At 42.7% G+C, this 26766-nt stretch overlaps 1 protein-coding gene across 4 annotated transcripts in view; it reads left to right on the top strand.

The window, feature by feature from the left end:
• Window positions 1–574: 574 nt before the first annotated feature.
• Window positions 575–26766, top strand: part of LOC124035546 (solute carrier family 12 member 4-like) — a 48869-nt gene continuing 22677 nt past the window's right edge. Inside the window, exons 1-8 of one of the 4 annotated variants that reach the window (XR_006838759.1) lie at window positions 575–817; window positions 19307–19401; window positions 21175–21306; window positions 21927–22073; window positions 22648–22702; window positions 22902–23032; window positions 23469–23710; window positions 24050–24264. Coding sequence is in view for 2 of the 4 variants with exons in the window: in XM_046349014.1 (XP_046204970.1) it covers window positions 679–817; window positions 19307–19401; window positions 21175–21306; window positions 21927–22073; window positions 22648–22702; window positions 22902–23032; window positions 23469–23710; window positions 24050–24264 (1156 nt within the window). In the remaining 2 variants the exon portion in view is untranslated. Of the gene's footprint in view, window positions 818–17966; window positions 18145–19306; window positions 19402–21174; window positions 21307–21926; window positions 22074–22647; window positions 22703–22901; window positions 23033–23468; window positions 23711–24049; window positions 24265–26766 lie in introns of those variants that run through there. The other 3 variants (XR_006838760.1, XM_046349014.1, XM_046349015.1) reach the window with 3 other exon arrangements.

The following is a 26766-nucleotide window of genomic DNA, read 5'->3' as shown; positions in this document are numbered from 1 at the left end:
GAGAGAGAGAGAGAGAGAGAGAGATATTTAGATTTATATATTCACTTTGTATGTTGTCTACCTCACTTGCTTTGGCAATGTTAACACGTTTCCCATGCCAATAAAGCCCTTGAATTGAATTGAATTGAATTGAATTGAATTGAGAGAGAGAGAGAGAGAGAGAGAGAGAGAGAGAGAGAGAGAGAGAGAGAGAGAGAGAGAGAGAGAGAGAGAGAGAGAGAGAGAGAGAGAGAGAGAGAGAGAGAGAGAGAGAGAGAGAGAGAGAGAGACAGTGTTCAGTGTGGAGAGGGTCAATTAACAACATATCCATGGAATGGGTTTCTCTGCTGTCCCTCTTTTCTCCCTCTCTCTCAGTATATGACCACTGCGTATATGATATCAGTCAGTGATGCTGACAACAGTGGGACACTGACTGTGTCTCAGAGTCCTCTCCTCCCCTGCCAGACTGAGTATCCCAGGCTACATGACAGGCAGCACCTCTTTTATTCACACAAGCAGCCCAGGAGGCCGGCCTGGTCGGGGCTGGTAGAGGGGGCAGGGCTATGGTATGGTAATGTGCTCAGAGGAAGTGAGCGCAGGGTAGTGGAATGCTGCTGAGATTAGTAGTACTGACTGACTGCCTGGGAGTTCAGCTGGCTGATCAAGACTGTCAGGACAGCGCTAACCAGCGGATGAAACATGCCCCATTTCACAGTGGTACCGGTGGAGGACAGCGCTACGTCCAACTATGACAGCCTGGAAGGAATTAACTGGGTGGACTACAGAGACACAGGACAGGGGGGACACCCTGGACATCTAGACACTGTCAGCTCTGATGGTGAGTCTCTCTCTCTCTCTCGCTCTTTCTCAGACAACTGTTCCTCTCAACTCTTTACAAAGTAGAACAACATAGTTGTCTTGTTAACTAAGAACTGCTTGGAAGAACAGACAGACAAGTGTTCCTCAACTCTTTATAAGCAGGTTGTCCTATTTACTAAGAGAACTGTCTAGAAATGTGAAGTTAATGAGATGTTTTCTATAGTGTGTTGTTATGAGTGTGACCTGAGGAGAAGTTGTGGGTTTGCTTTACATTGTCCTGGGGGCTGGCTGAGACAGAACAGCTGGTTGTATGTTTACCATGGCAATCCTCCAACCTACCTGGCAGATTTCCTTTCCTGGAAGACAGTTTTCCAGCCTATTTTTGACAGCTCAGGGAATTATCGTGGGATTTCAGAGATTCAGGACAGACTCAGGAAGATTACCCCATCATGAGCCCCCTCATGCCAAATATGTCTGTGGTGACAAAGGGAACATAATTGGAGGGGCAAGTGTGGGGGGGTGAGGGGGAGGGGGTAGATGGGGTGGAGAGGCAGGGGGACCAGCCCTGCTTAGGCCTCAAGTGTTCCATCTGACAAAAGATGGAGCACTCTTTGTGCATAGCGTTTATTTATTTTCACACACAGGGGTTGAGCAGGCTGTTAAACCAGTGAGAAACAGCTTTCTCTCAGTCTATCTCAGCTGAATATCTAGTTCTAGTCCCTCTTTCAGTTTCTCAATTTGCTTCTGTATCAAGTATGGGAAAGTGGATAAACCACTCCTAGGTGGAGAGGAGAGGAGTTTGTTGCCAGGGGGCAGGATTATATGAGACTGCTGATATGCAGGGCTGACATGGGAACCGACCAGGCGTGAGTCTGCTGTATGAGGGAGAGAAAGGAGAGCTTTAATAAAAGGGAGCTGCCTCGTAATGAAGCATCCACACAAAACCACAGGCTGGCCGGCCGGGCACACAGACCTACCCCTGCCTGGCCTTCCATCCATTACTGCCAGGGTAGTGAATACACCACCATCACAGGCTGGCCAGCCAGGCACACAGACCTACCCCTGCCTGGCCTTCCATCCATTACTGCCAGGGTAATGAATACACCACCATCACAGGCTGGCCAGCCAGGCACACAGACCTACCCCTGCCTGGCCTTCCATCCATTACTGCCAGGGTAATGAATACACCACCATCACAGGCTGGCCAGCCAGGCACACAGACCTACCCCTGCCTGGCCTTCCATCCATTACTGCCAGGGTAATGAATACACCACCATCACAGGCTGGCCGGCCTGGCACACAGACCTACCCCTGCCTGGCCTTCCATCCATTACTGCCAGGGTAATGAATACACCACCATCACAGGCTGGCCAGCCAGGCACACAGACCTACCCCTGCCTGGCCTTCCATCCATTACTGCCAGGGTAATGAATACACCACCATCACAGGCTGGCCAGCCAGGCACACAGACCTACCCCTGCATGACCTTCCATCCATTACTGCCAGGGTAATGAATACACCACCATCACAGGCTGGCCAGCCAGGCACACAGACCTACCCCTGCATGGCCTTCCATCCATTACTGCCAGGGTAATGAATACACCACCATCACAGGCTGGCCAGCCAGGCACACAGACCTACCCCTGCCTGGCCTTCCATCCATTACTGCCAGGGTAATGAATACATCACCATCACAGGCTGGCCAGCCAGGCACACAGACCTAACCCTGCCTGGCCTTCCATCCATTACTGCCAGGGTAGTGAATACACCTCCATCACAGGCTGGCCGGCCGGGCACACAGACCTAGGGAGAATGCATGGGCAGGGAGAATGCGTGTGTGTACGTTTGGGGTGCACTTCTTTGTGACTGTGTCCCTGCATGTGGCAGGGACACATAGTAGTGATACGCTCCACTAGACCACGGGACTCAGGACTGATATCATCATCATAATCTCAAACACCCTGTAATTATGGGACATCTTTGCCTCTATATTCCTGGAATGTATGGAATTCATTCACGGCTTGTTTTGTTGGATTGGATTTTGGCCTGGGAACACACTGAAATACAAAGTGAAACAAAGCAAATCTGGTGTTCACAATCTAGTGTTCACAATCTAGTGTTCACAATCTAGTGTTCACAATCTAGTGCTCACAATCTAGTGCTCACAATCTAGTGTTCACAATCTAGTGCTCACAATCTAATTTGTAAGTCGCTCTGGATAAGAGCGTCTGCTAAATGACTTAAATGTAATGTAATGTAATGTAGTGCTCACAATCTAGTGTTCACAATCTAGTGCTCACAATCTAGTGCTCACAATCTAGTGTTCACAATCTAGTGCTCACAATCTAGTGTTCACAATCTAGTGTTCACAGTCTAGTGCTCACAATCTAGTGTTCACAATCTAGTGTTCACAATCTAGTGTTCACAATCTAGTGTTCACAATCTAGTGCTCACAATCTAGTGCTCACAATCTAGTGTTCACAATCTAGTGTTCACAATATAGTGCTCACAATCTAGTGCTCACAATCTAGTGTTCACAATCTAGTGTTCACAATCTAGTGCTCACAATCTAGTGCTCACAATCTAGTGTTCACAATCTAGTGCTCACAATCTAGTGCTCACAATCTAGTGCTCACAATCTAGTGCTCACAATCTAGTGTTCACAATCTAGTGCTCACAATCTAGTGCTCACAATCTAGTGCTCACAATCTAGTGTTCACAATCTAGTGTTCACAATCTAGTGCTCACAATCTAGTGTTCACAATCTAGTGTTCACAATCTAGTGCTCACAATCTAGTGTTCACAATCTAGTGTTCACAATCTAGTGTTCACAATCTAGTGTTCACAATCTAGTGCTCACAATCTAGTGCTCACAATCTAGTGTTCACAATCTAGTGTTCACAATCTAGTGTTCACAATCTATTGCTCACAATCTAGTGTTCACAATCTAGTGTTCACAATCTAGTGTTCACAATCTAGTGTTCACAGGCAACCTCAATTAAACCCAGTTTGCAAAAACACAGCTGTTATGTGTTATCACTGGCAGTTCATGTTTTGTCCATAAGAGGGGCTCCTGAATGAATAAAACAGCTGATGGCATGAAATGACCTTGAATGGTTCTCCAAGCCTGTTGAGCTCTCTCTTTCTGCACATGCCTGTTTTGAGATGACTGTGAACTCTCCCCTTCTTCTTCCTCTTAATCTCTCTCTCTGTCTTTCTCTCTCAGGCAGTGGGGTTTCCAGAGAGAGAGAGGGAGCTATGTCACCATTTCCCACTGACAGGAAGAATAACATCTAGGAAGTGAGATGGAAACAGATGACTAGGAAGGAGTAAAAATTTATATTATTGTCTTGGGTGGAGTGTTGCATATGTGTTTATAGGAAAAGGAGGAGTTGTTGGTGAGGTGAAGTGAGGGAGGAGATTGTTGAAGTAAAGGAGGCTATGATATATGGTGTGATGGAGGGAGGAGGTGTGTGGGTCTGGTATGGTTGGGTAGAGAGGGTGGAGGAGAGGAGGGAGACAGCCACAGTCACAGTGCTAACTCTGTTCCAGGCTGATCGCCCTACTCTCTCCAGAGCTGGTCTGGACTGGACTACACACTGTGGCCATTGTGCCAGAGAAGCCTTCCACTAGAGTGGTAGCTAGCTAGGAGTCAGTCAGTTCTAGTCAGTCAGCCAGTCAGTTTATCCACTGTACAATATCTGGCAAGGCTGCATTTGCACATGACCGAATTAGTTGTGAGAATTTGTGTGTGTGAAATAGTGTGTTTGAGTAAATGTGTGAGAGAGAGTGTGTCTGAGTGAATGTCTGCATCAGCATTATCATCATGTCCTACAGTATTGTTGCCTTGCTGTAATCTAATCCACTATTGAAGGAATCTTTAGTTTTGTCTTCTATACAGAAAACAGTTAGCCTCATACTGAACTGTACAGTACAGAACAGAACAGTAGATTACGTAGGGGAGAATCATTGTTTTGCTTCCTGGTTCTTCCCAGTCTATCTTCAGGAGAACAGTGTCCATTCCTGTCATTCTGTCCCACATGCTTCATAGATAGTCTTAACCTCATAGAGATAAACACCCACTCTGCAGACATCTGATTCTGTGTGTGTGGACTGAGTGATGACCGATGGACTCTGGACAGCTGGACTGCTAATTTGAACCCTGAGACCAGTGACAGAAAGAGTCAGTCAGAAGAATGTATCATGAAGGGAAGCTGAAGTGTAAAGGATGGCTTGCAGGCCGGTGTCAGTTACTGATTTGTAGTAGAATAAGGATGGCTAGTTGGCTGTGTTGATGAGGGGACTTACCACTATACATTTCTTCTATACATTCATGTTACAAGACAATGTATTCTCACAACCATTTCTTTCTGTAAACCTGCAGCCAATTTTTTACTTCCCATCACATCAATGCTTCCGTTGATAGAAGTGGTGACTAAGCTCCTGTATTTAGAACTGTTAAACATATGATTTTAGACTGAGAAAACGACATACAAATAATGCCCTATAGAGTGTTCATGGGTGTATTCTGCTCTGCTGTCCTAAGTGGCTTACACATTACCCTGTGTTCCCCATAGGGCTCTGGTCAAAAGTAGTGTACTATTATAGGAATAGGGTACCGTTTTAGGACACAACCCCACTAGCTACAGCTACAGTTGTCTCCCTGAGAGGCTATAGCAGAGCACTGCTGGTAAGGTAGGGTTAGCTGTATTATTCTACTAGAGCCCCTGGGGTTAGAGCTATGAGAGACATGTAATAACAAACTGGGCTATTTTAAAGTGGGAGTTGGCAGTCCTTTATGTAGGGAATGACTGTATGTTTTCCACAGCCTCTAGCTTGCCCGGTAACAATGAATCCCCTCTCTCCTGATTGGGCTGCTAAAGTGTATTAGCTTCTGTTGAAAGACAAAGACTGTCTCCCAAATGGCATGTTATCCCCTATATAATGAACCCTTTGGGCCCTGATCAAAAGTAGCGCACTATACAAGGAATAGGACCCTAAGTCCTATACTAACCCTAAGTCTTCAGGAGAGTGTCACTGTATTGTATAATAGCTTGACTTGAGGAATTAACAGAATGCACAAAAACAACACAACTTCCTAACACAACTCTCTGAAGAAAGTCATGACCTGATGTGCAATTATGTTGTATCGTGGACTACAGGAAAACATTAACGGGGCTGTAGTGGAGTGGGTCGAGAGTTTCAAGTTCCTTGGTGTCCACATCACCAACAAACTATCATGGTCCATACACACCCAGACAGTCGTGAAGATGGCACGACAAAACCTTTTCCCCTGTAGGAGACTGAAAAGATTTGGCATGGGTCCCCAAATCCTCAAAAAGGATCGACAGCTACACCATCGAGAGCATCCTGAGCCTTTGCATCACCGCCTGTTATGGCAACTGCTCGGCATCTGACCGTAAGGTGCTACAGAGAGTAGTGTGAACGACCCAGTACATCACTGGGGCCAAGCTTCCTGCCATCCAGGACCAATACAATAGGCAGTGTCAGAGGAAAACCCATAAAATTATCAGAGACTCCAGTCACCCAAGTTATAGACTGTTTTCTCTGCTACCGCACGGCAAGCAGTACCGGAGCACCAAGTCTAGGACCAAAAGGCTCCTCAACAGCTTCTACCCCCAAGCTATAAGACTGCTGAACATTTAATACAATCACCACCGGACAATTTACATTGACAGCCCCCCCCCCCTCCCCTTTTGTACACTGCTTACCTCAATTACCTCAACTAACCTGTACCCCCACACACTGACATTGTACTGGTGCCCCCTGTATATAACCTCATTGTTATTCTTATTGTGTTACTTTTTAGTATTACTTTTTATTTTAGTCTACTTGGTAAGTATTTTCTTAACTCTTCTTGAACTGCACTGTTGGTTGAGGGTTTGTCAGTAAGCATTTCATGGTAAAGTCTACACTTGTTGTATTCAGCGCATGTGACAAATACAGTTTGATTTGATGTGATTTGAAAGAAAGAGTGGCCTATAGCGTACTTGAAAGAGCTTCAGAGACTTGATGGCTGTGTTTTGAAATGTATAACCAACCCACTGATAAGCATGAGCAACTTTTAGTTTTAAATTGAATCTCAACTTAATTTCCCCATAAGTGGTAAGGAAATAGTTCATCTGATTAAGTTAATCTGATAAACAATATATCAAACAGAACTGGATCCACAAATTCTTCTTCCTCTTCTTTTCCCCAGTGTCATTAAACACAATCTAACATCTTATCAGTCAGTCATTGTTGTTTGTATGATTATTAACACTGTCCAGCCAGTGACTAAGTAGACACATTTCTAACTATGAAATATGAAATATATATTCAAAATGACTTAGTTGAGCACTTCACTATCCTTTAGAAATGTGTAAGGACAAGTCAAATCAAAGTTTATTGGTCACATGCACCGAATACAGCTGGTGTAGACTACAGTAAAATGCCTACTTACGAGGCCATTCCCAACAATGCAGAGTTAAAAAGTAAGACAAATATTTTCTAAATAGAAAAGGAAATCGTAACACAATAAAAACAATAACGAGGCTATATACAAGCAGATCACGGATCAGTTCAAATGAGCTAGACAAACTAACACCAAGTTATTATACAATACACAGTATTACAGTATCAAATCAAATGTAACTTAACTGCCTACAGCTCTGGTATAGTTGTGTACCCACCTTAGTGTTGGTTAGAACAGTAGCTGGCTAGCAGCATCTCTGTTGTGGACCCTGGTGTCTGTTGAGAGTCTAACCAGTGTTGACAGCTACTGTAGCTAACTGACTAGTGTTCTTACACACACCCAAATGCTCACTCACATACACACACTCACGTTTAGGTATTCTAGCTCGAGTGCGTTTGAATCTGTGCTTACATGCACGCGCACACAGTCTTGTTTTTGTGAATTTTCAGGGACTATTTTATTCCCATTCAAAATCCTACTAACTCTTACCCTTAACCTAACCCTAACCCTAACCTTAACCCCTAACCATAACCTTAACCCCAAACCCTAAACCTAATCCTTAAGCCTAAAATAGCATTTGAACAATTAATTTTTTATCTTGTTTTCCTACCTTGTCAGAACATTCTGGTGAGTTGTCAGGACATTGTGATCCTGATAATGTAGGAAAACATGTACACTTTCTCTCTCACACACACACACACATTGCCTTTGAACAGCACTAATCAGAATAGCATCTCTGCCAGCTAACCACACGAGGTAGAGCCATAGAGAGGTCTAAGCTGCATGACTTCTCTGCTGCTTAATAAAGTCTGAAATGTTCATTTAAGGAGAAGTTTAGCAAAGAGGCTTTCATACCGAATGAGCTAATAGGGTGACAAAGTGTTTTTCATGGATAAGCAGCTTTGGTGATTGCTGACATGTTGAAGTTTTCTTGCTTTCTTTTGCATTATTGGTTATATAAATGGTTAGCCACTGAAAAGTCACAACTACAGAGTCTAGAGCCCAGATTCAACCTTATTAAGAAAAAAAATATTCTTAAGTGCAATTTTTTCCTTAAGTTATACTTAATGTGTATTCCTCAATAAAGTTATTAGAAATGTTCTCAAGTTTCTTCCTAAGAAAAAAAAGTTATGTTCTTGGATGTCTTCTTGGAAATGTTTTTATTTCCAAGATACCTAAACCCTTGTCTTAAACTCAGGGCAGTGAGAGATTAGGCTAATGAAAGCAATTGAGCATGTTTAAGTCATTCACAAACTTCATATGAAACTTTCAGTATGGGTTGTTTTCAACCGAAGAACATGTTTTAGAACAGTAATCTCAGTTTGAAATATGCTAGGATGATTGTCATTATTAGCTAGATTGGTTGCCTAGTCGCAATCATCTTAAGAAGGTTGTTAAGAAGTTTGCAAGAAGATATTTGAGAAGCCAAATATATTTCAGAAGCTTCTTAAGTTTTTGTGTTAGAAGTGTTCTGTGAATCAGGGTCCAGAACATCTATTGGGTTCTTTTGATGCTGCTGCTCATTGTGCCTTTCTTAGAGATGAGAAGATTCTGACTGTTGTCTGGGACCAGCAAGGTCGCAAGTCACCAACTGTGTTGGATGTGGACACTGGTTCTGTGTCAGTCAGACTCTAGTCTAAGGTATAGTTCTGTGTCAGTCAGACTCTAGTCTACGGTATAGTTATGTGTCAGTCAGACTCTAGTCTAGGGTATAGTTCTGTGTCAGTCAGACTAGTCTAGGGTATAGTTCTGTGTCAGGCAGACTAGTCTAGGGTATAGTTATGTGTCAGTCAGACTAGTCTAGGGTATAGTTATGTGTCAGTCAGACTCTAGTCTAGGGTATAGTTCTGTGTCAGTCAGACTAGTCAAGGGTATAGTTCTGTGTCAGGCAGACTAGTCTAGGGTATAGTTATGTGTCAGTCAGACTAGTCTAGGGTATAGTTATGTGTCAGTCAGACTAGTCTAGGGTATAGTTATGTGTCAGTCAGACTAGTCTAGGGTATAGTTATGTGTCAGTCAGACTAGTCTAGGGTATAGTTATGTGTCAGTCAGACTAGTATAGGGTATAGTTCTGTGTCAGTCAGACTCTAGTCTAGGGTATAGTTCTGTGTCAGTCAGACTCTAGTCTAGGATATAGTTATGTGTCAATCAGACTAGTCTAGGGTATAGTTCTGTGTCAGTCAGACTCTAGTCTAGGGTATAGTTATGTGTCAGTCAAACTAGTCTAGGGTATAGTTATGTGTCAGTCAGACTCTAGTCTAGGGTATAGTTATGTGTCAGTCAGACTCTAGTCTAGGGTATAGTTATGTGTCAGTCAGACTAGTCTAGGGTATAGATATGTGTCAGTCAGACTAGTCTAGGGTATAGTTATGTGTCAGTCAGACTCTAGTCTAGGGTATAGTTATGTGTCAGTCAGACTCTAGTCTAGGGTATAGTTCTGTGTCAGTCAGACTCCAGTCTAGGGTATAGTTCTGTGTCAGTCAGACTAGTCTAGGGTATAGTTATGTGTCAGTCAGACTAGTCTAGGGTATAGTTCTGTGTCAGTCAGACTCTAGTCTAGGGTATAGTTATGTGTCAGTCAGACTAGTCTAGGGTATAGTTCTGTGTCAGTCAGACTCTAGTCTAGGGTATAGGTATGTGTCAGTCAGACTAGTCTAGGGTATAGTTCTGTGTCAGTCAGACTCTAGTCTAGGGTATAGTTATGTGTCAGTCAGACTCTAGTCTAGGGTATAGTTATGTGTCAGTCAGACTAGTCTAGGGTATAGTTATGTGTCAGTCAGACTAGTCTAGGGTATAGTTATGTGTCAGTCAGACTAGTCTAGGGTATAGTTCTGTGTCAGTCAGACTCTAGTCTAGGGTATAGTTCTGTGTCAGTCAGACTCTAGTCTAGGGTATAGTTATGTGTCAGTCAGACTCCAGTCTAGGGTATAGTTATGTGTCAGTCAGACTAGTCTAGGGTATAGTCAGTCAGACTAGTCTAGGGGTATAGTTCTGTGTCAGTCAGACTAGTCTAGTATAGTTCTGTGTCAGTCAGACTCTAGTCTACGGTATAGTTATGTATAGTTAGTCAGACTAGTCTAGTATAGTTCTGTGTCAGTAGTGTCACTCTAGGGTAGTTATGTGTCTCAGGTCTAGGGTATAGTTATGTGTCAGTCAGACTCTAGTCTAGGGTTCTGTGTCAGTCAGTAGTCAAGGGTATAGTTCTGTGTCAGGCAGACTAGTCTAGGGTATAGTTATGTGTCAGTCAGACTAGTCTAGGGTATAGTTATGTGTCAGTCAGACTAGTCTAGGGTATAGTTATGTGTCAGTCAGACTAGTCTAGGGTATAGTTATGTGTCAGTCAGACTCTAGGGTATAGTTATGTGTCAGTCAGACTAGTATAGGGTATAGTTCTGTGTCAGTCAGACTCTAGTCTAGGGTATAGTTCTGTGTCAGTCAGACTGTCTAGGGTATAGTTCTGTGTCAGTCAGACTAGTCTAGGGTATAGTTATGTGTCAGTCAGACTCTAGTCTAGGGTATAGTTATGTGTCAGTCAGACTAGTCTAGGGTATAGTTCTGTGTCAGTCAGACTCTAGTCTAGGGTATAGTTCTGTGTCAGTCAGACTCTAGTCTAGGGTATAGTTATGTGTCAGTCAGACTAGTCTGTGTCAGTCAGACTCTAGTCTATATAGTTATGTGTCAGTCAGACTAGTCTAGGGTATAGTTCTTTGTCAGTCAGACTAGTCTAGGGTATAGTTCTGTGTCAGTCAGACTCTAGTCTAGGGTTTAGTTCTGTGTCAGTCAGACTCTAGTCTAGGGTATAGTTATGTGTCAGTCTAGTCTAGTCAGGGTATAGTTATGTGTCAGTCAGACTAGTCTAGGGTATAGTTATGTGTCAGTCAGACTAGTCTAGGGTATAGTTATGTGTCAGTCAGACTAGTCTAGGGTATAGTTCTGTGTCAGTCAGACTCTAGTCTAGGGTATAGTTCTGTGTCAGTCAGACTCTAGTCTAGGGTATAGTTATGTGTCAGTCAGACTCCAGTCTAGGGTATAGTTATGTGTCAGTCAGACTAGTCTAGGGTATAGTTCTTTGTCAGTCAGACTAGTCTAGGGTATAGTTCTGTGTCAGTCAGACTCTAGTCTAAGGTATAGTTCTGTGTCAGTCAGACTCTAGTCTACGGTATAGTTATGTGTCAGTCAGACTCTAGTCTAGGGTATAGTTCTGTGTCAGTCAGACTAGTCTAGGGTATAGTTCTGTGTCAGGCAGACTAGTCTAGGGTATAGTTATGTGTCAGTCAGACTAGTCTAGGGTATAGTTATGTGTCAGTCAGACTAGTCTAGGGTATAGTTATGTGTCAGTCAGACTCTAGTCTAGGGTATAGTTCTGTGTCAGTCAGACTAGTCAAGGGTATAGTTCTGTGTCAGGCAGACTAGTCTAGGGTATAGTTATGTGTCAGTCAGACTAGTCTAGGGTATAGTTATGTGTCAGTCAGACTAGTCTAGGGTATAGTTATGTGTCAGTCAGACTAGTCTAGGGTATAGTTATGTGTCAGTCAGACTAGTCTAGGGTATAGTTATGTGTCAGTCAGACTAGTATAGGGTATAGTTCTGTGTCAGTCAGACTCTAGTCTAGGGTATAGTTCTGTGTCAGTCAGACTCTAGTCTAGGGTATAGTTATGTGTCAGTCAGACTAGTCTAGGGTATAGTTCTGTGTCAGTCAGACTCTAGTCTAGGGTATAGTTATGTGTCAGTCAGACTAGTCTAGGGTATAGTTCTGTGTCAGTCAGACTCTAGTCTAGGGTATAGTTCTGTGTCAGTCAGACTCTAGTCTAGGGTATAGTTATGTGTCAGTCAGACTCCAGTCTAGGGTATAGTTATGTGTCAGTCAGACTAGTCTAGGGTATAGTTCTTTGTCAGTCAGACTAGTCTAGGGTATAGTTCTGTGTCAGTCAGACTCTAGTCTAGGGTTTAGTTCTGTGTCAGTCAGACTGGTCTAGGGTATAGTTCTGTGTCAGTCAGACTAGTCTAGTGTATAGTTATGTGTCAGTCAGACTCTAGTCTAGGGTATAGTTCTGTGTCAGTCAGACTAGTCTAGGGTATAGTTCTGTGTCAGTCAGACGAGTCTAGGGTATAGTTATGTGTCAGTCAGACTCTAGTCTAGTGTATAGTTCTGTGTCAGTCAGACTAGTCTAGCCTGATGACGGGGTAGGGTTCCCTTTTGGGGAACGACCCCTCCCACGTTCAGCTGGAACGGTGGCGCATGGAATGCAAAAATATTCTTAGAAATATTTAACCCTCCACGCATTAACAAGTCCAATAGCTCAAATGAAAGATAAACACCTTGTTCATCCAGCCAGCAAGTCAGATTTCTAAAATGTTTTACGGCGAAAACATAGCACATATTTATGTCAAACCACCACCAAAGACACAGCTAATTTGAATAGCCAAGTTGAACAAAATATGCAATCAACAAACGCAGGATTCAAAGAAAAATAATTCACTAACCTTTTGTAAATCTTCATCAGAGGATAGTAATAGGACATGTTACACAGTACATTTATGTTTTTTTCAATAATATGCTATTTATATCCATAAATCTCTGTTTACAATGACGCAATGTTCAAAAAATGCTACTCAAATGTCCGGACAAATGATGATAGCTCCGGCAGATAACGTCAGATAACAAGCAATACACATCATAAACTTTGACTAAATATACATGTTCTACATATAGATAGAAAGATACACTTCTTCTTAATACAACCGCTGTGTTACATTTATTTTTAACGTTACAGAATTCGTTCACTAGGCTATAATATGAGACGGCGCTCACACATTAGCATTATGTCTCCTCTATGTTGGACTCCACCGAAACACAAAAATAACCACATAAATATTCCCTTACCTTTGATGTTCTTTGATCATAAGCCGGGGAAGTAGTCATACTTACCAAAAACTGCGTTTGGTTTTCAAGTCTGTGTCTTTGGGCTATCAAACACGACAAATTCCGTCTGAAATGCAGCCAAAATTCTCGTGGATGCGCATCAAAACTTCAAAATTACATATTATATGTCGACGAAACTGGTCAAACTAAGTGCAGAATCAAGCTTTAGCATGTTCTGAACATGGAGAACAATCCTTTAGCTCGAACAGACAAACAGACATCGTTTGGTCAACCCTGGAAGAAAGAGAGCTCTGGACCAGACGCACGCATCAAAGTGCATGTATTTTCGCGTGACCTGAAGGTTTCAGCCCGCCAATGACAGGCCCCACTGAAAGCAGACATCGCGCTGAATAGATAGAAACTGTTCCCAGATCTGTAGCTGGTTGGGAAGGGTGGGGGCGGTGACGTCAAATTTGGCCCAACTTTCATGATGACAAGAGAGAGTTTGGGAGAATGGCTGCCCTGAGAGTTCTGCTTTACATACAGACATAATTTGAACGGTTTTAGAAGCTTTAGAGTGTTTTCTAAGCAATTATAATTATTATATGCATATATTAGCAATTTTGGACAGATTTGTTTTCTGTTTACTATGGGCACGCAATTCCTCCAAAGGGGGCTGTAGTCAGCCCTATCTTTAACAGGCTAGGGTATAGTTCTGTGTCAGTCAGACTCTAGTCCAGGGTATAGTTCTGTGTCAGTCAGACTCTAGTCCAGGGTATAGTTCTGTGTCAGTCAGACTAGTCTAGGGTATAGTTCTGTGTCAGGCTGACTCTAGTCTAGGGTATAGTTATGTGTCAGTCAGACTAGTCTAGGGTATAGCTCTGTGTCAGTCAGACTAGTCTAGGGTATAGTTATGTGTCAGTCAGACTAGTCTACGGTATAGTTCTGTATCAGTCAGACTAGTCTAGGGTATAGTTCTGTATCAGTCAGACTAGTCTAGGGTATAGTTCTGTGTCAGTCAGACTAGTCTAGGGTATAGTTCTGCGTCAGTCAGACTAGTCTAGGGTATAGTTATGTGTCAGTCAGACTAGTCTAGGGTATAGTTATGTGTCAGTCAGACTAGTCTAGGGTATAGTTATGTGTCAGTCAGACTAGTCTAGGAGGCTTTCGACTCGTTCTTATCGGCAGACTCAGTAGCCTCGGTTTTTCGGATGACTTCCTTGCCTGGTTCACCAATTACTTTGCAGACAGAGTTCAGTGTGTCAAATCGGAGGGCATGCTGTCCGGTCCTCTGGCAGTCTCTATGGGGGTGCCACAGGGTTCCATCCTCGGGCCGACTCTTTTTTCTGTATATATCAATGATGTTGCTCTTGCTGCGGGCGATTCCCTGATCCACCTCTACGCAGACGACACCATTCTATATACTTCCGGCCCGTCCTTGGACACTGTGCTATCTAACCTCCAAACGAGCTTCCATGCCATACAACACTCCTTCCGTGGCCTCCAACTGCTCTTAAACGCTAGTAAAACCAAATGCATGCTTTTCAACCGTTCACTGCCTGGACCCGCACGCCTGACCAGCATCACCACCCTGGATGGTTCCAACCTTGAATATGTGGACATCTATAAGTACCTTGGTGTCTGGCTAGACTGTAAACTCTCCTTCCAGACTCATATCAAACATCTCCAATCGAAAATCAAATCAAGAGTCGGCTTTCTATTCCGCAACAAAGCCTCCTTCACTCACGCCGCCAAACTTACCCTAGTAAAACTGACTATCCTACCGATCCTCGACTTTGGCGATGTCATCTACAAAATTGCCTCCAACACTCTACTCAGCAAACTGGATGCAGTTTATCACAGTGCCATCCGTTTTGTCACTAAAGCACCTTATACCACCCACCACTGCGACTTGTACGCTCTAGTCGGCTGGCCATCGCTACATATTCGTCGCCAGACCCACTGGCTCCAGGTCATCTACAAGTCCATGCTAGGTAAAGCTCCGCCTTATCTCAGTTCACTGGTCACGATGGCAACACCCATCCGTAGCACGCGCTCCAGCAGGTGTATCTCACTGATCATCCCTAAAGCCAACACCTCATTTGGCCGCCTTTCGTTACAGTTCTCTGCTGCCTGTGACTGGAACGAATTGCAAAAATCGCTGAAGTTGGAGACTTTTATCTCCCTCACCAACTTCAAACATCTGCTATCTGAGCAGCTAACCGATCGCTGCAGCTGTACATAGTCTATCGGCAAATAGCCCACCCATTTTTACCTACCTCATCCCCATACTGTTTTTATTGATTTACTTTTCTGCTCTTTTGCACACCAATATCTCTACCTGTACATGATCATCTGATCATTTATCACTCCAGTGTTAATCTGCAAAATTGTAATTATTCGCCTACCTCATGCCTTTTGCACACAATGTATATAGACTGCCCCCTTTTTTTCCTACTGTGTTATTGACTTGTTAATTGTTTACTCCATGTGTAACTTTGTGTTGTCTGGTCACACTGCTATGCTTTATCTTGGCCAGGTCGCAGTTGCAAATGAGAACTTGTTCTCAACTAGCCTACCTGGTTAAATAAAGGTGAAATAAAAAAAATAAAAAAAATAGTTCTGTGTCAGTCAGACTCTAGGGTATAGTTCTGTATCAGTCAGACTCTAGTCTAGGGTATAGACTTTTTTTATTTTACCTTTATTTAACCAGGCAAGTCAGTTAAGAACATATTCTTATTTTCAATGACGGCCTGGGAACAGTGGGTTAACTGCCGACAGATTTGTACCTTGTCAGCTCGGGGGTTTGAACTCGCAACCTTCCACTTACTAGTCCAATGCTCTAACCACTAGGCTACGCTGCCGCCCCGTATAGTTATGTGTCAGTCAGACTAGTCTGGGGTATAGTTCTGTATCAGTCAGACTCTAGTCTAGGGTATAGTTCTGTATCAGTCAGACTCTAGTCTAGGGTATAGTTCTGTGTCAGTCAGACTAGTCAGACTTTTGTCTTAGTGGTTGTTTTTACGATGGCACACAGCAGCACCGATAATAGGCCTTTACACAAAAAGACAACCTCAATTGGTGCCCCGCCCTAGTGCTTACTAGACCATTTGGACTTGCCTTTTCCTGTTTCCTTTGTTTGAGTGGGACCACATGAAAATACGGCAACCAAATGTGTGGTGGTTTTACTGGTGTGTTTAAAGCTTAATATTAATCTGCAAATATAGTATTTGTTAATACCTTGGCTAATTGTCTCTGCTTTGCATTAAATGTAAAAAGACAAAGAAAGAAGCTGATGGAACTAGAAACAGAGTAAAGAATGATATTATCTTCCAAAATTCATTCTGCAGATGTACGTTGGCCAGCAATAGGCCTAGTTCAAAGACCTCTTCAGTCAAGCACATATGAAACAACTTCATTATATGTCTGGGTAGCTTTGGAAACTTGGGTACGGTAGTCATGTTATTTCTCTCTGTAAAAAGCTAAAGTGAGTGCTGCCAGTAATGTGCTGACTTGTCTAATAGTAACAAGGCGTTCAGACAAAGGTGACTGTTCAGTACAGCAGGAGGAGGCGGGAAGCTCGGCAGGGTTGGCAGTCTGTCTCACTTTGTTGGCAGTCGTTTGATCTTGTGGCTCAGAGGCATTTTTGTGGAGGCACCGTTTGTTGGTTGACTTGTTGGGACCTGTTGTTGTAAATCCCTGTGTGCTGTTCTTTTCAGCGCAGTGGAACTCAGGGCTCTCTGTGAGTCATTCATAACAGTTCTGTTCATCTTTAATCTGTTTTAATTAGACATCAAATGTCAGGTCAGGAGAACCCCCTCCGGACCATTCAACTTTACAAATGGCACCCCGTCCCCATACACTCCATCCTTTTAATAAGACCGACATGGGGAGGGTGTTGTGGTAGAGAGAGCGACATTTGGAAACATATAAGCGAACAGTACAGACAGAGATAAAGGATTATATGTTGTTTTACAAGTTCAGCATCCTTCGGTCATTATTGAGAACTGACGCTATGATGGCATGGCACATTGCAATGTAAACACAAACACAGTCACATCCTTCCTGTTTTACAATGTTCTCACATGGAACTAACAGCAAACTGACACTAGAGGACAGTATTTGAATTGATCTTGTCTCTTTTCCTGCCCATTTTCAATGACATCATACTAGTGAGTGAGTGTTAGGTCTTTACACACTCATTCCCATCTAATCTCAGAAATGGTACAAGGAGTTGACTCCCTCATCATTAGTGATTAAGTGGGACATTTTTTCTAAATGTTTCACAGCATATCATTTTGAGTTGCCATTATGCGTTGTTAGCATAATGACAAGACCATCATGGCCCATAGTAAATATCAATGTGCTGTACGTAGTTGTGAAATACTTTAAGATCTTCATATGCTTACTGTGTGTTTGCTCTGGCCTCTGCTCTACATCCCACAGTGTATATGTATTTGTGCCTGCGTGCTTGCCTGTGTGTACTCGCTCCTGTGTGTGCACTCCCCCTCCGGTGTGTGTGTGTGTGTGTGTGTGTGTGTGTGTGTGTGTGTGTGTGTGTGTGTGTGTGTGTGTGTGTGTGTGTGTGTGTGTGTGTGTGTGTGTGTGTGTGTGTGTGTGTGTGTGTGTGTGTGTGTGTGTGTGTGTGTGTGTGTGTGTGTGTGTGTGTGTGTGTGTGTGTGTGTAGCCTCACGCTGTGTGTTCTGGACCAAGCCCCTCAGTGAGTGACAGTTTGCCCTGTGTGACAGTGTGTTCTGAATGGCGCCTGACTATGTCCCGAGCCAGAGATCACAGTACACTGCTCTCTGCACACACTGTGGCAGCATGGTCACCCTCAGCAGCACTGAGGTACTGAACACTGTGGCAGCATGGTCACCCTCAGCAGCACTGAGGTACTGAACACTGTGGCAGCATGGTCACCCTCAGCAGCACTGAGGTACTGAACACTGTGGCAGCATGGTCACCCTCAGCAGCACTGAGGTCCTGAACACTGTGGTACTGGAGACAGGTAAGTAGAGAAGCTTGGCACCACTGAACCAGCATGGGTCTAGTTTTAGAATAGATGCCGGAGAGAAGTTAGCATTTTGTGTCTCGTGTTCAGCCCTACTTATAGGGTACGGCAGTCGGATAATTGTCTGTGGCTCAGGATGTTAGTATTGTAACCGGTTGGATTTGTGCTGCAAGCAAATATTGTTTGAAGAGACTCGAAGACTTGTCATGTTCTCTGATGATCCAAATATGAGGATCCTACTTTCTAGAAATAGATTGGTTTGTATGTCGTGTATTATCATATTCACACAGATGCTGTGTGCACTGCCAGTAGCCCCAGGCTCATATCCTGCCTCAGCTTGATGTATCAAGGGAAACAGAGAACAGAGTTTAAACCAGAGAGAAATTTACTAAGCAACTTTTTTGTCGTCTCTGCTCTATTTAACAATGATTGATTTTAGTTCTGGCCTGGATGATGTTTGGATATGAATGTATCTTTGGGTGAATGCTTTGCTTACTGGTGATGCAAGAGAAGTCGCTCACTATCTTGATCAGCAATGATGGGTTGAAACATTTCGCAATAGAGGGTTTGAGTGAATTCCTTCCTATTTTCTCTGTGCCTGATATGCTAAAGACATTAAAAGCCGTATAATAGTGTAGGACGCAGGTCTCTGGTTACAGTATAACTCACATAGCAGCTGCCGGGGTTGATGACTTTGAACGTGGGAGTGGGATACTGAGACAGACAGTGATGTCATACTGTAGGTTGTAGGCAGACTGTGGGAACTAACTTGGAGATTCGTCACAGTTAGCACCATAGACCGTATATACTGTGGTTGACAGGGTTGCATGGTTTTGATGGCTATTGTACTGTAGTTATTATTAGTCGTCTCTTTTCCTGTAACCTCTACATACAGTATATCGCTAAACTTTATTTGTCTCAAATGTCATTTTTTGTGTTTTTATATTGCAACGTGTTGGTTGAGATGAAAACAAACAGACTGCTATTTTACAATAGAGCACCAGCATGCATGAATGGGAACTGATCACAAACTGACTCTCATTATCACATTTCATACTTTATAATGACCCCTGTTTATCTTACCAAGGTACTGGTTGAAAATGTTATCCTTGTCTACTTTATAAATGTTTTATTTCTCTTCTTCTATCTCTTTTTTCAGGCCTTGGAAATCACAAGGAGGATAGTCCTTTCCTCAGCAGTGCAGATGCTGACAGGAAGACTGATTTCTATGACAGGAACCTGGCCTTGTTTGAGGTCTGTCTTTAAAGTAACAGTCCAGTGTTTCCAGATTCCTAGGAAATATGACCTATAATTAATTACAATTTGAGTGAAATAGTTTTCCTTCCAAAAAAAACATATAATTAAATATGTTAACTGCTTTTTTGTGTTTGAATGGTGGTGGGTGTTTGTTCTCCAAATTAAGATTTGGCCACAGATTTGAGCATCAGACGAGTTAATAACATTATTTGGGTTTGAGTTAACAGATGAGTCAATAACATTATTTGGGTTTGAGTTAACAGACAAGTCAATAACATTATATGGGTGTGAGTTAACAGATGAGTCAATAACATTATTTGGGTGTGAGTTAACAGATGAGTCAATAACATTATTTGGGTTTGAGTTAACAGACAAGTCAATAACATTATTTGGTTTGAGTTAACAGATGAGTCAATAACATTATTGAATTTGAGTTTGAGTTTATCTTTTATTTTTACAGGGACAGTGCACATTAATCAACGTTTCAGTAAAAGTGCCGGTTTTAGCCATTTGGGTGTGAGTTAACAGATAAGTCAATAACATTATTTGGGTGTGAGTTAACAGATGAGTCAATAACATTATTTGGGTGCGAGTTAACAGATGAGTCAATAACATTATTTGGGTGTGAGTTAACAGATGAGTCAATAACATTATTTGGTTTGAGTTAACAGATGAGTCAATAACATTATTTGGGTGCGAGTTAACAGATGAGTCAATAACATTATTTGGTTTGAGTTAACAGATGAGTCAATAACATTATTTGGGTGTGAGTTAACAGATGAGTCAATAACATTATATGGGTGTGAGTTAACAGATGAGTCAATAACATTATTTGGGTGTGAGTTAACAGATGAGTCAATAACATTATTTGGGTGCGAGTTAACAAATGAGTCAATAACATTATTTGGGTGCGAGTTAACAGATGAGTCAATAACATTATATGGGTGCGAGTTAACAGATGAGTCAATAACATTATATGGGTGTGAGTTAACAGATGAGTCAATAACATTATTTGGGTGTGAGTTAACAGATGAGTCAATAACATTATATGGGTGCAAGTTAACAGATGAGTCAATAACATTATTTGGGTGCGAGTTAACAGATGAGTCAATAACATTATTTGGGTGCGAGTTAACAGATGAGTCAATAACATTATATGGGTGCGAGTTAACAGGTGAGTCAATAACATTATTTGGGTGTGAGTTAACAGATGAGTCAATAACATTATATGGGTGCGAGTTAACAGAATAAAGTGATATTTTCACTGGACAGTTATTTTAAGAGTGGCTCTCAGGGACACTGATACTAATACACAACATATTGATACTAATACACTGATACTAATACACAACATATTGATACTAATACACTGATACTAATACGCAACATATTGATACTAATACACTGATACTAATACACAACATATTGATACTAATACACTGATACTAATACACAACATATTGACACTAATACACTGATACTAATACACAACATATCGATACTAATACACTGATACTAATACACAACATATTGATACTAATACACTGATACTAATACTAATACACAACATATTACCTTTAAACATCCGTATTTGCTCATCTCAACTGCCTAGATCACTCCATATACCACCACTCCTCCTTCAACCTATACAAATTCAATTCCTTACACTGCACTATAACACCCTTTTACTGTAGGCTATTACACCCCAAAGACACATAGGGTACCCATCCACCTCTAACTGTTCCCTGTTCTGCTGTTCCTGTCCTGCAGGAGGAGTTGGACATCCGTCCCAAGGTGTCGTCCCTCCTCAGCCGGCTGGTCAACTACACCAACATTACCCAGGGGGCCAGGGAGCACGAGGAGGCCGAGAACACCGAGATGTCACTCAGGAAGGTCCCAAAGGTCAGAAGTCACCAAAACTACCTCTCTCTTCTTTTGAGATTCAAACAGGCTTTAGTCTCTCTCTCTCTACCCCCTGTCTCTGCACATGTTTGGATCTGAGCTTGCATGTGTGTGCTTTGGGTTGAGTTGGTGCCTGTTTGTTACAGGCTCTGCCCTGTAGGCCCCCTGGTGAGAGTTGATCAATATTTTACCCAATCAATCACTCTGATCAATTAGCTATTTCCTGTGGGTCTATCTGTGCTACATACCATATTCAGAAACACACACAAAAACATAGACACTGAAACACACTACTCACACAAAATATGGAAAACTACAGCAGTACTATCATAGTTATCCTAACAACCAAATCACTCACATCTGTTTCCTGCCTTCGTGTCACTATTTATGTTTGGTTCCATTTCTCTTCCTGATTGATATTAGATTAAGACTGTAATGATATGAATTATAATTCTTATGAATATTTCCTCTCCCTCGCTCTCTCTGTTCTCTTTCTTAATTTCTCTTTCTTTATTTCTCTTTTTTTGTCCCTTTCATTATTGTAATACATCTCTCTCTCTCTCTGTTCTGTTTGTTCTCTCTCACTCTCTTTGTCTCACTTCATCTCTCTCTCTCTGCAGTCCCCCAACATGGGTACCCTGATGGGAGTCTACCTGCCCTGTCTACAGAACATCTTTGGTGTCATCCTGTTCCTTCGTCTAACGTGGATCGTGGGCACAGCCGGCATCGTCCAGTCATTCCTCATCGTCCTCATGTGCTGCTCGTGTGTTAGTACACACACACACACACACACACACACACACACACACACACACACACACACACACACACACACACACACACACACACACACACACACACACACACACACACACACACACACACACACACACACACACACCACACACACACACACATTGTGGATGCACACACAGGCACACTCACACACACACACACACACACTGCTTGGCAATGTTAGAAGACCATTGACACGCTGTTCTTGTCCACTTGCCAAACCCCCTGTTAAAACTGGGTCACCAGCTAGTTAACATTACCAGGCTGAATAGAACCCACAGCATTTCAATCAGTTTCCACACCCTGCTGTTTACTCCAAAGGACATGTAATATATTTATGGTTTATGTCTCAACCTTTCCAATATGATTGATGAATTCTGTTCAGTTGTCCAATGACAAGTGGTGCCTCTATTGCTAAGTGTGTTTATAATGTGGATAAAGAGCAGAGTGTATTGGTTGATGGGCACAACATAAAACATCCAGAACTCTCTCATAAAGACAGACTGGCCTTATTTGATGGTGTTCATATTCTCTCCTGTTTGACAGACAATGCTCACTGCCATATCCATGAGTGCCATAGCTACAAATGGTGTTGTCCCAGGTGAGGGTACAGTACAAGCTTTGAAGACTGAGAATCCAAACTTACATTTTACACTTAAAACACTTTCGTTGTAACAGTTACATAAACATGACAATAACAAGATAATATCATTTTTATGACATGACTAACAAATGATCACACTGTCAGTCTATTCTGACCAGTTTCATCCATGTTAACTCTGTGCTACTCTCTGTTGTAGCCGGAGGGGCGTACTTCATGATCTCTCGTTCCCTGGGTGCTGAGTTTGGGGGGGCTGTAGGAATCTGTTTCTACCTGGGAACAACCTTCGCTGCTGCCATGTACATACTGGGAGCTATAGAGATCTTCCTGGTGAGTTATCATCTGCTCCCAAATGGCACCCTATCCCCTATTTAGTGCACTACTTTTGATCAGGACCTATAATTGTGCAATATGTAGGGAATAGGGTGCAATTTGGGATGCATCCAATATAAAATAGGTCAATGTACTCAATCATATTGAGATGGAGTAACTTACATGTAAAAATGGGATCCAACAACATTAGCTGAACATACATTTGATCCACATAATGTTGCTGTTGTAGACTGTAGTATATGACTGATATTCGTATATATATTCGGACTACTCAAAATACATTTAAAGTGAAAGAATTCTGTTCTGCTCTTACTGTATAGTGAGTTGTAGAAGCCATTATAAGTGCATTATGAATGCACACATAAGGTATTAAATGTGTGTGTCTCACAGAAAGTGTACCTAAATTACTTCTGTTGTCATTGTCCTCTCCCAGAAATACCTGGTTCCCCAGGCGGCCATCTTCCACGCCAGCGACCACCATGGGGGCGACAGTGCCATCCTCAACAACATGAGGGTGTACGGCACCATCTGTCTCAGCCTCATGGCCGTGGTGGTCTTTGTGGGGGTGAAATATGTCAACAAGCTGGCCTCTCTCTTCCTGGCCTGTGTCATCATCTCTATCGTCTCCATCTACGCCGGGGCCATTAAGTCCGTTTTCCAACCGCCAGACTTTTCGTAAGGCACTGGTGATTTTTTTACTTCTTTGTCTAAACAGGAAATGGGAATAATGGTATAATTGATGTGGATTTAATTTGGTGTTAATGATCAGTTTGCCCCTGACGGAAGCCAAAACACTTTCTGTTCCGCTGCCTGGAATGGTCAAGGGAGATAAAAGTCTATTTCCATTGTTGAACGTTGTCCTAAAGATCTAGCTACTGTACGCATACTGTAAATGTTTTTCAGTGTAGCTATAATATAGCTAATATCTGATCTAAAGTAGAGAACACACATTATCATGACATGTTATCATCACTCTGTTGATAATCAGAAGCAATAATATTCCTCTTTCTCCAGGATCTGTATGTTGGGGAACAGGACACTGATGAGAGATCAGTTTGACGTGTGTAGTAAGACGGTTCTAGAGGGCAATGTGACTGTACCTAGTCAGCTGTGGAGGAACTTCTGTAGCTCTGGCAACATGAGTAGTCCTCAATGTGACGACTACTTCAACCAGAACAACGTTACAGAGATACAGGGAATACCAGGACTGGCCAGCGGCATCATCAGAGGTAAAGACCAAAGTCAGAGGATGGACCATAGTTGTAATGATATGACTATTACCACACTCCTGGGTCTAGGATACAGATCTAAGATCAGCTTCACCCTCCCACAGTCCTAACCTTAACCATTAGTGGGGGGAAATGTATAACTGACCCACGATTTGCGTCTGGGGGCAACTTCACCCTATTACTATAGCCAATGGGGGCCAGCCAGCTAGGGGGCAGCAGAGCCACACATTTTTCTTACACATTTACTTAACCAGGTAGGCTAGTTGAGAACAAGTTCTCATTTACAACTGCGACCTGACCAAGATAAAGTAAAGCAGTGCAACACAAACAACAACACAGGGCTACACATGGAATAAACAAACATGCAGTCAATAATACAATAGAAAAGGTCTATATACAGTGTGTGCAAATGAGGTAGGATAAGGGAGGTAAGGCAATACATAGGCCATAGTGGCAAAATAATTACAATATAGCAATTAAACACTGGAGTGATAGATGTGCAGAATATGAGTGTGCAAGTAGAGATACTGGGGTGCAATGGATGAAAATAAATAACATGAGGTAGTTGGATCAGCTATTTACAGATGAGCTATGTACAGGTGCAGTGATCTGTGAGCTGCTCTGGCAGCTGGTGCTTAAAGTTAGTGAGGGATATATGGGTCTCCGGCTTCAGTGATTTTTGCAGTTCCAGTCATTGGCAGCAGAGAACTGGAAGGAAAAGCGGCCAAAGGAGGAATTGGCTTAGTGGGTGACCAGTGAGATATCAATTCACATATGGTGTCCAGGACACAGCTGGGGCCAGAAGGTGCTCTATAGCAAGCGGCAACGGTGAGAGACTTGTTTCTGGAAAGGTGAATTTCTAAAAATATAAGCTCAAATTGTTTGGGCACAGACCTGGATAGTAGGACAGAAATCTGCAGGCTAACTCCGCCCCCTTTGGCAGTTCTATCTCATCGTAAAATGGTATAGTTAGGGATGGAAATTTCAGTTTTTTTTGTGGCCTTCCTAAGCCAGGATTCAGACACGGCTAGGACATCCGGGTTGGCAGAGTGTGTTAAAGCAGTGAATAAAACAAAAACTTAGGGAGGAGGCTTCTAATGTTAACATGCATGAAACCAAGGCTTTTACGGTTACAGAAGTCAACAAATGAGAGTGCCTGGGGAATGGGAGTGGAGCTGGGCACTGCAGGGCCTGGGTTAACCTCTACATCACCAGAGGAACAGAGGAGGAGTAGGATAATGGTACAGCTAAAGGCTATAAGAACTGGTCGTCTAGTATGTTCGGAACAGGGAGTAAAAGAAGAAGGTTTCTGGGCATGGTAGAATAGATTCAAGGCATAATGTACAGACAAAGGTATGGTAGGATGTGAATACAGTGGAGGTAAACCTATGCATTAAGTGACGATGAGAGAGATATTGTCTCTAGAAACATCATTTAAATCAGGTGAGGTCACTGCATGTGTGGGAGGTGGAACTAAAGGGTTAGCTAAGGCATATTGAACAGGGCTAGAGACTCTACAATGAAATAAGTCAATAATTACAAACCAAAACAGCAATGGCCAAGGCATGTTGACATTAGGGAGAGGCATGCATAGCCGTGTGATAATTGGGTCCAGTGAGTAGCTGGGCGGTCTGGAGATACGGCGATTCAGACAGCTAGCGGGCCAGGGCTAGCAGAAGGACCTTAGAGGGATGTTGCGATGGAAGAAGTCAGTTGTAGCCCCTTCGTACGGTCACGTCGGCAGATCAGTCGTGATGGATCAGCAGGGCTCCGTGTAGTCGAAGGGTCCAGGCCAATTGGCAAAATAGGTATAGTAGCCAACAAAAAAAATTGGTTGATGGACTTCTTCAGCTAACAGTCCGGTGTGCTCTAGACAGATAGCGGGCCGCGGCTAGCAGGCTAGCAGATGGGCATACAAATCAAATCAAATCAAATTTTATTTGTCACATACTCATGGTTAGCAGATGTTAATGCGAGTGTAGCGAAATGCTTGTGCTTCTAGTTCCGACAATGCAGTGATAACCAACAAGTAATCTAACTAACAATTCCAAAACTACTGTCTTATACACAGTGTAAGGGGATAAGGAATATGTACATAAGGATATATGAATGAGTGATGGTACAGAGCAGCATACAGTAGATGGTATAGAGTACAGTATATACATATGAGATGAGTGTGTAGACAAAGTAAACAAAGTGGCATAGTTAAAGTGGCTAGTGATACATGTATTACATAAGGATGCAGTCGATGATGTAGAGTACAGTATATACATATGTATATGAGGTGAATAATGTAGGGTAAGTAACATTATATAAGGTAGCATTGTTTAAAGTGGCTAGTGATATATTTACATCATTTCCCATCAATTCCCATTATTAAAATGGCTGGAGTTGGGGACGTCGCGACGGGGGAGCCAGTTCAAAAACTCCCTCTGCGGTTTACGTCGGTAGTTCAGTTGTGAAGGATCTGCGGTGCTCCGTATTGGCAATAAAAAGGGGTCC

This window comes from Oncorhynchus gorbuscha, linkage group LG05 (assembly GCF_021184085.1).
Source record: "Oncorhynchus gorbuscha isolate QuinsamMale2020 ecotype Even-year linkage group LG05, OgorEven_v1.0, whole genome shotgun sequence".
Lineage (NCBI taxonomy): Eukaryota > Metazoa > Chordata > Actinopteri > Salmoniformes > Salmonidae > Oncorhynchus > Oncorhynchus gorbuscha.
Note: the sequence above shows the minus strand (reverse complement) of the source record. Positions and strands in the feature narration are given on the sequence as shown.